The sequence below is a fragment of the Prosopis cineraria genome, unplaced genomic scaffold (assembly GCF_029017545.1).
Source record: "Prosopis cineraria cultivar Desert tree isolate PC_DT_omini unplaced genomic scaffold, ASM2901754v1 PC13, whole genome shotgun sequence".
Taxonomy (NCBI): Eukaryota; Viridiplantae; Streptophyta; class Magnoliopsida; order Fabales; family Fabaceae; genus Prosopis; species Prosopis cineraria.
The window spans coordinates 9,255,729-9,268,730 of record NW_026555344.1 but is presented as its reverse complement, the minus strand read 5'-3'; the positions used below and the strand labels follow the sequence as shown (position 1 = coordinate 9,268,730).

Below are 13,002 nucleotides of genomic sequence, written 5' to 3'. Positions count from 1 at the left end.
TTTGAGAAAGCATCCATCCAATCTAATAATTGGCCTATATGCTGCCTTGAAGCCCCTTTTCACTAGTTCCAAGCACATATACAACCTTTTAAATACTCACGGACAATCTACATATGGCTTATTTGTGACAAGACAAAATATGGACCTTGGATTTTTTGACTTGACTTCCAAACAATAGTCCATCAAGTAAGCATATTCTTCTTTATGATTCCCCTCAATCATCTCCCTTGCAATTTTTCTGGCCTGAAATGCTTTACTAATTGAGGGTTGAGCCATGTAATCTTTTCTTACGGTTGCTTGCACATCTGACAACTTAATATCTTTGTTAATTTTGACATTGTCAATTATTTTTTTAGCAATCCACTTTGATGAAGCCCTCTTTGCATTGATTATTACTCTACACGCATGCCTTGGATTTAATGTCTTCAGTCGATAAGTCAATGAGTCACTTTCTTTGCTTACAAACATTAGCCAGCCACATCTACTAGTGCATTTCACTCGACATCTCTCTTTATCATTTTTTACATAGTCAAATGCATAACCATTCAACAAAGAGTACTCCTTTAAAGCATCTCTAAATTGTTTGATTGAAGTAAACTCCATCCCTAAACTAAATGTGAAGTCCTTGGACATCTCATTTAGATTGTACTTTTAGTATCTCGTTATCAGCTTATCTTCATCTTCATCAATTGCATAGTCTTTATATAACTCCTCATCTTTTAATTCCAATAACAAATCATCAATATTCTCATCTAACACTCCAGAGGAAGGAACAATTTGTATATCTTCATGTTGGTGGTCTAACACATTTGAATAGCTACTACAACCTTATCCCATGTCATCCATTATGTCAATGCCAATAAATTCATTAAAGTAATCATCACCCAAATTTGCTTCATCACTATCATCTAAGTATTATAGCATTTCATCCCTACTCACTCCTTCTATGTTTTCTTCATGCTCCATCATATACTTGAAATTTAATACCACAACATCCATATTTGATGATGACACTAAATCACATAAACATATATGTGGATAATATATTAATTTTCAAAGGACACATGAAGATGCCAATTACATTACCTTACACTAAAAAATCATGACAGCACTTAGTTTAATGTTCTTTTTTGACATTGTTTGTACTCAAAGCCTCCATTATCCTACATTTAGATTCAACCAGGGAAGCTATATAAATGATAGAAAAAACTTTCTAACATAAAAAATTCAATTTCAGGGGTTACAAAGTAAAAGAAATCCCAGCAAGTCTTTGACTAAAGGCCCACCACTTTTATATTTATAAAAAACTCCATCTTGCAATTTATATCTATAAATTACATCTATAAAAAATTTACATCTTGCAAAATCTTAGCATGTCATTCGTTTACTCTAATGCTGTACCTTCATTTTGTATTGCAATTTTCTTATTGGAAAAAAACTCTCGCCTGATCCTATCACCACTAAAACATCAACTTAGTCCCATCTTCATTCAATGATCGAAAAGAAAAGATTCAGAGCAACTTAGCACAAGTACAGTATGTTTACTAACCTAGAGGGAGAAAGAACGATGAAACAAAGAAGACAAATGACTCTCTTGACTGACCTTATAGAGTTCAATGATGATGGTTTTGCCTCCTTTCCTGCGTCGATATCAATGGAACAAAAGAGACAATGGCAACTTTAAATGTGAATCTTCTTGGTTACGCTTCTTTACGTCTTCAATTTACATGAATTGAACGAGTTTCCTATTTTAAATGTTTTTAAAAAGAAATTTGGTCCCCGATCAGATTTGATGAAAATAAAATTCCCATTATATTGCCACGTAATTATTACTTAATGGAATTTTTAACACCGTTAACATTTATTAACAGTTTTAAACAAAAAGAATCAACTGATGTAATAAAGTAAATTTGAAGAACTCAATAAAAAGAAAAAAAAAACTATAAGGACCTAGTTAAAAACTCAACTATAAGGACTGGGGGATTAATTTTTTTTTAAAACAAGGACAGTTCAGTAAATATACATTAAAATTTATTTACAATCAAGGACCGCGGAACTTCAAAATTATTTTTGTATTTGATGGGATTTTATAGTTATTACAGTTACAATCCTTCTATGGAATCTATGTGACTAGAGAGAGTAGATGAGAGAGGAAGGACTACAATTAAATAAGTTTGGATGACCTTGTCCAATAGTATATGAAGGAAGCAAGAGTAGTGTGATGTTTTCCATGGGAGCCGGTGGCATTTGTGAGATTGGCACTTACAAAGAGGCACCCTCCCTCTTACTAATAGCGTTCATAAATATTCATAGCAATCACCTAATTCTTGTCCGTCTCATTCATGACATCCCAATCTAACTCCATAGAAAGTCGTAATTCTTCTGTCTTCTCTTCTCTCTCTCTCTCTCTCTCTCTCTCTCTTATATATCTCTTCCATTCCAATGTGCATGCACTTCAACCTCTAAATAGAGGCATCCTCATTTGGACTGTTGATTGTATCAGGCTATGGAAATGAAACCAAATGCGAAGTACGTCTTCATTGTGGCTCTCATCTCTCTTCTTCTGTTGTCTCCCTCATTTTCACAGCTCACGTTATTACCCAAACATGAGGCAGATCAACAAAAGCTTTCCAGAACAAGACACAGACATGGTGGAGGATTAGGAAGACGATTCAAGTGCGACCCTTTTTATCTTTATCTTTTTGCTCTCTGTGGTCGCTGGCCTTTTCCCACCTATCCTTCTCCTAACAATCCATTTCAACCATTTCCATCAACGCCGCCTCGCCGGAACCTACCCCCGCCATCTCCGCCGTTGGTTCCTTCACCCCCACCACCATCTCCGCCTCCGCCGCCTCCCTTGGTTCCGTCTCCGCCACCGCCCGTGGTTTTTCCACCGTGGCTGGTCATTCCACCACCGCTTGTCTTCTCCCCTCCTCCACTTCCAGATCTACCAGAAACGCCCATATTTCCATGGCTGTCACCTCCTCCTGATATATTCACCGATCCTCCGCCGCAGTCGCCGAGCTTCGTTTTCCCACCACCAGATCTCCCCTCTGGTGGTTCTACCGTAGCACCGCCCTTTTTACCTCCGGAGAGCTTTGTTCTTGTAGGACCGTCGCCGCCTCTAGTAGTGTCGCCACCTTTTCAGCTTCCACCGCCGTCAGGCTCGCCTCCCTTCAAAAACTGAGATTTCGTCAACTTTATTGCATTTAAATTATCAGAAAATCCTCATTTTCTATATTATAAAAACTGTTTATGTTTTTTCCTCCCCCTGCACCGGTGAAGTACTGTTTATGCATCTCAGTAAAACAAATAGAGAATTCTTATTGGCCCGGTTAAGCACATGCTCGTGGTAGTCTAGATCTATTTATTAATTGAGTACTTCATTTTATCAGAGTACACTTTTTTTATAAAATTGAAAGATGGCATGCGAAATACCTTTTTAAATCCAAGTAAAAATAATAATAATTCACACAATGTAATTATAACACTCCTTTCATTTAAAAATATAAAATATTTTTTGAAGAGTTTGATATTTAAAAATGTAAGACTTTTTTTAATCTTTTGAGGTATAATTATTATCTTTCTTTAAAAAATGTCTCTATTAATAATAACTTTATATTTATTGTATAGTGTTTAATAGGGATAAGTATAAAAAAATATGATTAGTTGAAAATAAGTATTCACTTTATTAAGGTAAAATTTGATTAAAAATACCTTATATTTTTTAACGAAGGGAGTAACAAATTTAAAGTAAATCACTTTATAATTAATTATAAATTTGTCTTGTGAAAATAAATTTTAATTTTATGATAGACAATTAAAGAAAAATATAATAAATTCTTTTTACATTTTATAATTTTACTTATAAAAAATAATAAAGAAATATGTAACAATTTCTCTTAGAATAAAAACGGAGAAATTGTTTTCTATGATAAAAACAAAGGGAGTACTAGCTAATAAATCTAGAGAATCGGAGATCTGTGCTGCTTAACAATGGTGATACATAGTCATTAATAAATAATAATTAATAAGCCAATCTTTATATATATATATATATATGCATTTAAATTTTATCCGATCATGCTAGTATGTTATTCTTATGCAATTTGATTAATTTTTGAGATTGTAATGACAAATTTGGGATAAACACCACCGCACGGCCACCGCATCCCTCCCAGAGTCAATGTCTCTAGTTAAGGAAGTATGTTACTATATATATGAATAATTGAATATATAGAAAACGAATTTTTATTATTCTTCTTCAATGAAAGACATAATGATAGTGTACTTTTAAAAATATATATTATTTACTTATTATTGGAACCGTCGATATCAATAATGATTAATAAAATAAATTTCTTGAAACCTGGTTGAGTTGATTTTGGGATTTGGGAATGATTCAGGGCTGTTTAAAACTATTTTTATTTTATTATTTTGAGAATTGGTGTTTTGTAAAATATGTTTTGAGAATAAAATAATAATAAAAATACGTATTTTTCTCATTCTCTCTTATTTTTTAAAATAATAATTCTAAAACACTTGAAAGTTGTTTTCATTTTTCTGTTTTTCAAAATAATATTTTATTTTTTTATTCTCTAAAACACATTTCGAGAATACATTATCAAATAGGTTTTTTTTTTTTTTTGTTCTGAAAAATAAAAAACTGTTTCAAAACAGATTGCCAAACAGGCCATCAATTTCTCAAAAGTAAAATCCAGAAAATAAATTTGGTGTAAAAAATACTATGATACAGTCAACGAATAAAATAATTTTAAGATGTGGGGTTATAAAATTTTAATAAAAACATGTAAAATAAAAGAGTAAGGAAAATTAATAAAAAAAATTAAACCCATTTTCCCAATTTTCTCAAATCAAACTTGTTAAAATTTTCACTCTGATCTCCTCAATTTTCCTTAGCCAAACATGCCATCATGGTTTTCCTTCTTCTGGTTTGACTCGTGTGTGTTTCATGAAATTGATTCGATTGCTTCTTCTGAGAGAAACAACCGATGGAGAAGATGATTCTTGCAAGTTTGGTAATCTCAATTATAAATTTGAAACAATTTTGAACTTAAAATCTGAAACACACTTTTCAGTTATTATTATTATTATTTTGCATTGTGAACTGTGTAGTTTGGAGTTTGAGTGGTAAAAATTCCAAAATATACTTGTAAATTAAGAAAAACCAATTGCAAATAAATTGAAATGCATTATTTGAAAAAAAAAATTGCTTAGAGTTGTGAATTCGGGAAGCTCACTTGTAAATTTGAGAAGCTCACTTAAACACATTATTCAGTGAAAATTGCTTTGAATTGTGAATTTACAAAGATTAATTGTAAATAACCCAGAGCACTTTTTTTTTTTTTAATGAAAACTACTTCGTGGATTTGGGAAGTTCTATTGTAGAATTGTAAATTAAAGCATAATTGAAAATTTTGGAAGCCGGTTTGGAAGTTTTGGAACGCCACTTACGAAAAAGTTGGAACACAATCTTTAATGAAATTGATTTGAGTTTTTAATTTGAGAAACTCACTTGTAAATTTATGAAGATTACTTATAATTAAAATATTACAGATAAAAAATTATAGGCTCAGCTCTTAAGAGTCTAAACTCATAAGCCTGGTTGTTTTAAAATTTTTTATTTTTTTAAAGCTCAACTCTTATTTAAAAGGTTTAAAGGTGGGTCTGTAAGTCCGTTTTTATTTTATTTTAAAATTTTAAAAATTAAAATATTTAATTATAATATTTCATATTTTTTAAATACAAGTTATAATATTAAAAATTAAATAATAAATAATAAAAATTATTATATTAAAATATAAATATATATTTTAAAGTTTAAATTCAATTCAAAAATTAAAAATATTTTATTTTTATCCATAAAAATAAAATAAGTTTAAAAAGACTACTTGCGTTTGAATCCATTTTTTCATTGTTTAATAGGGTTGGGCTTCAAAACTCAATTTTTTTAAAAAAATGACATTTTTAAGGCGAAACCTTTATAAAAGCATGTTTAAGTAGGCTACTAAATCCAAATCTTATTTCCAACTTTACATATAAATACTTTGCACATCCCTTATTCAAAAATACTTTGAGTGGTGAATTTGGTTTTTTTTTTTAACAAAAGAATTTTGGTTATTTAGTTGTGAATTTTTGTTAATGTCACTTGTAAATAATTTAAAACACAATCTTTACCAAAAATTGTTTTACAGATTTAGAAATTTCAATTGTAAAATTGAAAAGCATACTTGAAAGTTTTGGCTGTGCAAAAAAAAAATGCTTGAAAGTTTTGTAGGCTGCTTAGAAATTTGAGAAGGTCACTTGCAAATAAAGCCAAGAACAAGAGTTAGGCCTAGAAGACTGAGCTTGGAGGATCTATTTAAATAAGGGTTCAGATTTTAAAACAAATTTTTTTAAAGTAATTACGCTTGAGGGCTTGGCCCTAATAAGCCCTGTAAAAAAAAAAGCTCGGGCCTAGACTGCCCTTCAAGACATGTTATATTTTTATTTTTATTTTTTTCTTTAGTGGAATATATATTTAAAGCCAATGACATTCACCTGATCTTACACGTATTATATTATTATTAATTTTAATTTATTCTAAATTAATTTAATATAATTTAATAAATATCAGTGTATAGTATAAAATTTTTAATATTTTTTATTTTTCTATAATTATTATGTTTGTGTATATATAAAAAATGAATTATTTTTTAATCAAGATTTAAATTTTATTACTAGACTTTTAATTGTATGTTGTTTAATTTCTAAAAAATTGAGTATTTTAATTTTTTTAATTTCAAAATATTTTAATTAATTTATAATGCTTACTTTTTTTAAATTTTTTATTTTTTAAAACAAGTCTTATAGGCCCAATCCTAAGCCCTTCATATAAGTGTCAAACGTGAGAAATGAAATTAAAAATGAAAAATCAAGCTTTAGAGCTCAAGCCCTTAAGGGTTAAGTTTGCCTGTTTTTCCAACTCTACTTACAGATAGTTTGAAATACATTCTTTAGAGGGAAAAATAATGAGTTATGAATTTGGGCAATCACTTGTAAGCAATTTGAATCATTCTTATGAAAATTACCTTCTAGATTTAAGTTGAATTGTAAAAAAGAAAATTTCGACGAGGACATCTTCATCAACCTTAATTTTAGTTAAAGTCTTTAAAATTTTGAAATATCAATGTACATGTTGGGGATTAAAATGAAATTAAAGAGTTAAATGAAATGATCTTATTATCTTTAGTGAAATTAGGCACACGAACAACTTGTGTAGGGAAAATGAACAACTAACGTTGGTGGAATTTTGCAACTCTCATTAACAACATAACACCACTATAAAATTATAGCTCTCATTTCATTTATGTCAGTTGTTTATTTTTCACACATCATTTGTTTGTTTTATTACATGAATTATTTATGCACCTAGCTTTACTTGTTTATATTTATAGTGGTATTATGTTGTTAATGAAAGTTATTAATTTTACCTATGTCAATTGTTCGTTTTTCACACAGCACTTGTTCATTTTTCATATATCGGTTGTTCATTTCACCAAGGATAATGAGCTCCTTTTAGTTAGCTCTTTAATTCCATTTCAATCTCTCATATGCTATAAAATTTTAAAATTTTAGAAGCTTTGACTAAAATTAAGTTGGGTCAAAGGGTTCTTAATGAAATTTTTCCACTACAAAATTTGCAAAACATCTTAAATATCTTAAAACACATTATTTAGTTGCTTAAGATTATAATATTTATAATAATTGAAGGGTTAAATGGAAAAATTGGTTCCTAACCTATAGGTATAGAAGCATTTGAAATTCTAAACTTATTTTTAGTGCAATGTTCTCTTTTAATTTTTAAAAATATTATAATTTGACCTCTATCGTTGACAAAAGTCAATAGTTAGTTGACCAATAAATGATCAAAAATGACCAAAATTTTTTTTGGTCATTTTCTTTAATTTTTAATATTCTTTTTTTGTCATTTTCTGGTTAACTAATGGTCTATCACACCTAAGAAATGATCGATATGAAATATATGTACAAACATACATCCTTGAAACCTTAATTGAGGAAAGTTTTGAGTTAATACATCTGACATGCTATCATTATGATTACATGTATCTAATTTTACCTTTTACATAAATCAAATTCAAATTTTTAATAGAAAGTTTAGCTACACTTCATTTATAAATAGAATTTTTCAAAATCTCTACAATGAAAATTTTTACAAAATAACAATCAAAATATGGAGCTATACTCCTCTACAGAAGACAAACAACATAACAAAAGCTCATGACCCTAATTATAGTCAATGTTGAGCACTTAAAATATGTTTTTCCAAAAACATAATACATAGAATTTTGAATTTACATCAAAAAGAAGATATTCTCAAAAGATCTTTTGATCAGTTTAGCAATGAGCCCCTTATAGATCAACTAGTTATAGTATCTAAGATTAAAAATAACTTTTCAGTAAATAACGTCCCAATAGTAAAATTTACAAAATCAAAATGAATTAACTCCAACAGTTATATAAACTAAAGAGTGAACAATTCAATGTAACATGCTCACTTAATCTTGTAATTGAATCATGAACCATTAAGTAAGAGTAAAGTAAAATAAGTTTATCTTCAGTTCTTAACGAATCAACTAGTTTATATATGAATAAAAGTGGTGACATACTTTCTAATTTAAGACCAATAAAATTTATACACACAAGTCAATTAAAAGTTCAAAATTTTGAGAACTTTACAAAACTAACAAATGCGGACACACGATCCACGAGAATAAGTAACCAAACACAACTTAAGCTATAAAAATAAATGTTGACACACAATCCATGAGAGTAAACAAATAAACATGGCTTGACACCAAAAAATAAATGCAGGTGTTAGATTCAAGAATAACAAACATGAGAAGTATGTCCACAAAAATAATCAAGCTACTTATTAACTATAGTTTGCTAAGAACTAATGAAACTGTTGTTAGCAACAATATTCTACTTATAGTCATATCAAAATTACATTTCAAATATGTGAGAAAAATAGCCATTTTTGAAATACAATTTTCATTATTAATACCAAAAGTGCATGAGTCATTTTAAGCATTAATTCAATACTTGTTGAAATAATTTTTCATAAATAATATCCATTCTTGCATTTATTTGATAACTAAAATTTTTAAAGCTAGACAAAATAATTTTATTAATCTTGAAAATATAATTCATAAGGAAAGATACATGCACATGCCATAACTTAATTATTATTTACCACCAATTTCATATTTCTATGGGATAAAGTAATTTAATTAACAATTTACCTAATACTTATCATGGTTATTAAAAATAATTTACTTAAGAATGTAATATTTCAATAAAAGATATTTATTAGTAAGCTAATTGCAACGTTATTTATTTACCTGTAGAATTATCAAGTGTATAACTTATTTCTACCTAATCTTCTAATAATAATGCTTTGTTCTTAAATTTTTAATTTTTAAATAATATCATTATCATTTCATCAAGCATTTTTTACCATCCAAATTCTTTAATCTAAAATAACTTAGAGAAATAAAAAAAAAAAAGAAAGCTTTGACTTTTATCTTTCTTTGCAAATAACAAATACCTTTTAAGATTATTTAATCAATTAATTACAGGGGAAGGGCATGATAGTAATTTAGTCAAACAAAAGCAGAAGTAAAAATGTCTCCCTCGCTCCGTGAGGTTGAAACCCGAGACTTGCAAATTGTACAGCTGGCACAGGCTCCGTTAGACAACCATTCTCTCTTGTAACTCTCCTCCAAAAATTAATAAAACTACCATCAAAATAACATACATTTTTTTTAAAAAAATTTCCTGGTTATTACAAGGTCAAAGTTGAAGAAAACATTGCAATAATTAGAGTCTCTGACATTCTTATATCTAATGTTTAGAGTTTAGAAATGACTCTCCGCTTTAACCTATACTTGAATTATGTTTTGGGAAGGAGAATACTTGTTACAAAATCAATGCACTATGATTGCAGGAATAGACGATCAAATCGAATTATTGGCTAAACAATGTGGATAAAAAAGATGGGTGGATTTCAATAGTGACCGAGGTTTAAATTCCTTATGTGTTTTTTTAAAAAATGCTAACCTTATAGTTTATTTTAAATTACTTATTTATAAGTTATTTTTAATATATTTTGAAAGAATTAATATTTTAAAATTTATTAACTTTATCTAAAATTTTAATAAATTATTAACTTTACTCTTTTAAATACACCTACTTTAATAATATACTTTTTCTCATCAACATTTAATAGAGAGTAAAATATAAAATTTTTAATAAAAATTCAATTATATGATTGATAAATAAGATTAAAAAAAACCTTCTTTCTTTGTCATATAAATAAAATTGAAGGGAGTATAAGATTTTTTTTCTTCAAAATATCATATCAAAAAATATTAGGTATTATTTTATTAAGAAGCATAAATTAGTTAATAGTATTCTATAGTTTTAAATGAAAAGAGTAAAAATAAAAAATAAAAAAAAACGGTGGATACATTTTTTTTAAAAAAAAAAAAACCTATAATATTTACGGTAACATGAATGGGGACACTTGGAAGTTGGAACATGCTGGTGGTGGACATGGATGATGCCAGTCACACGGCCCCATAACGAACCGAAATTTGGATGTTTCTCGTGTTTCTCTTCATGCTCACGCGCTATAAAAAAGGAAACCTCACGCGCGCTAGTGTTAAGTGGGTGACGATCAGGTAGCTTCGGTTTGGTGGCGATTTAGGTGGGAAAAATAGACCGACAGCGATTGAAAAGGAGAGTTTATGCCAAATTTCAGATCATTTTCTGAAATTCAACAAGTAAATGTAAAAAGAGAAAAATAGAAAAAAAAATTAAAAGTGGTAATTGCGAAAGCGCAAAAAAGACAAAAGGTCTAAAAGTTTGCATCCAGGCATCTCTAATAGAAAAAGGGAAAGTGCATCGTTGTTTTTTTTATTATTATTATTCAAAATGAGAACTAGCTAGGTTTACTATTGCCAAAAAAAAATCTAGGGAAAATTATTGTTAATGGACATGAAGAAAATAATATTTATTATACAGGATCTTAGAAATAGTAATTTTTTAGAAGGACCAAATACTAAAATATAAATTTTAAATTACAAAATTTCTCCTAATCAAATCTCCTAGATTTTCTTTAACCACATCTGAAATTAAATTTGATAGTTACATTACTGATAATAATAAATAAATAAATAATACTGAAAATTAAAGCAAGTGAAAAATCTTGTGTCTTGAAGATTCACGAGTTTGAATAAACAAGGAGAGTTATAAAATGTAATAATTTTTTTAAAGTCTTGAAGACTCACAAGTTTGAATGCACAAGGAGGGTTATAAAATGTAATAATTTTTTTAAAAAATAAATATTTTTAACTTATATTTATTTTTTAAAAAAAGCAATGATTTTAAAATTATATTCAACTAATTATTTAAAAATTGATTATTATTTTTTAAATCATATTAACTTAATTAAATTTAATATTATATTTTTGTTTTTATTTGTGTGGAATCGAAATCTGCACAACTTTATTTTTAAAAGATTTTATTTTTGTAACTTGTAGTACTCCACGTTAATTTTAAGATATTACTAACATGTTTTATATTAAGGTTATCATAGTCAGCTATACTTATCTTGATCCATCAACCTAATTTTAATTTTTATGATCTTTTTTAATAAATGTTAGCAGTATCAGATCATCTCTGTAATTTTCCCAAAAAACTATCATTAAAAAAAAGAGAAAATTAATCTTTTAGTCTTCCAACTTTTAAGCCACTTGTAATTCAGTCTCTCAACTATGACTCACTGTAACTCAATCCTTCAACTATAATTCGTTTATGACTCAATCCCTCAACTTTTGAATCACTTACCAATTAGTCCCTTAATCTTTATTAATTTTTTTTCATGTTAGCTTATATCTTACATTAATGAATAAGAAAAGAATATTTTAAAATAATATATGAGCATTTTTTATCCTTCTTATTTGATAAAAAAATTTTTAAAAAATTAAAAAATAAAGACCGAGTTATAAGTAAATCATTATATTTTTTTAAAAAAGCTATACTTATCTTGATCCATCAACCTAATTTTAATTTTTATGATCTTTTTTAATAAATGTTAGCAGTATCAGATCATCTCTGTAATTTTCCCAAAACGCTATCATTAAAAAAAATTATAGATAAAAAATTTTGAATCCAAATTGTTCAAACTAAATGTAAATGGCTTATATCTCAGCATAATGATGAGCATTCTCAGTGATAAGATAGGCGAAGTACCCTCTCTCTCTCTTTTTGGGTCAGGCACTTTTTTTGTAAATATTGTCGTAAAGATATAATATATTTTAGATTTTTCAATATGTAAATAATAATTTTTTTAAAAAAATAATTTTAATTAGAGGCATAATTGATAAGGTTCTTTAATTGAGATGCTCTATCATGAAATAGATAATTTTAAAGATAAGTAATCAATTTATTGATAATGAAATTAAATTAAAAGTGTCTTGTAATATTGAAAGAATGGATTATAATTTTGTCATAGCTTTATTAAATTAAAAATGCCCCCATGTTAATGTTTAAGTGAACAAAGTTAACAAATGAAGAACTAAAGAAATATAAGTCAAACGGTAGCAACACATAAAATTAGTGTTATTTGGTTGCAGACTATCTTAGATCTACGAAAGATACTCCTTTTTGGAGTAAAAGGGAAAAAAAAAAGAAAGAAAGAAAGAAACGTAACAATGTTGATAAATGGGTGAATGCAATCATAATTATTAATCCATTTTAAAAAACTGTAGAAGATATATATTAAAAGCTTATATTGAATGTGGAATTCCAGGAAATATTCTAACTTGATCCCTAACTTGCTGCCAGAGACATCCCCCGTCCCACTCCTGGACCCCTTTTATTCCCATAACGTAGAAACACACACACACACACACA

The 13,002-nt window shown here is 28.0% G+C and overlaps 1 protein-coding gene across 1 annotated transcript; it reads left to right on the top strand.

The window, feature by feature from the left end:
* Window positions 1-2,354: 2,354 nt before the first annotated feature.
* Window positions 2,355-3,324, top strand: LOC129290178 (leucine-rich repeat extensin-like protein 3). The gene has a single exon (XM_054926885.1). The coding sequence runs from the start codon at window positions 2,507-2,509 to the stop codon at window positions 3,185-3,187; it is 681 nt and encodes a 226-aa protein (XP_054782860.1). The 5' UTR covers window positions 2,355-2,506; the 3' UTR covers window positions 3,188-3,324.
* Window positions 3,325-13,002: the final 9,678 nt, after the last annotated feature.

What these genes read in the sequence shown, in the direction of transcription:
- LOC129290178 (XM_054926885.1), top strand. Translation starts at nt 2,507, where the DNA reads ATGGAAATGAAACCAAATGCGAAGTACGTCTTCATTGTGGCTCTCATC.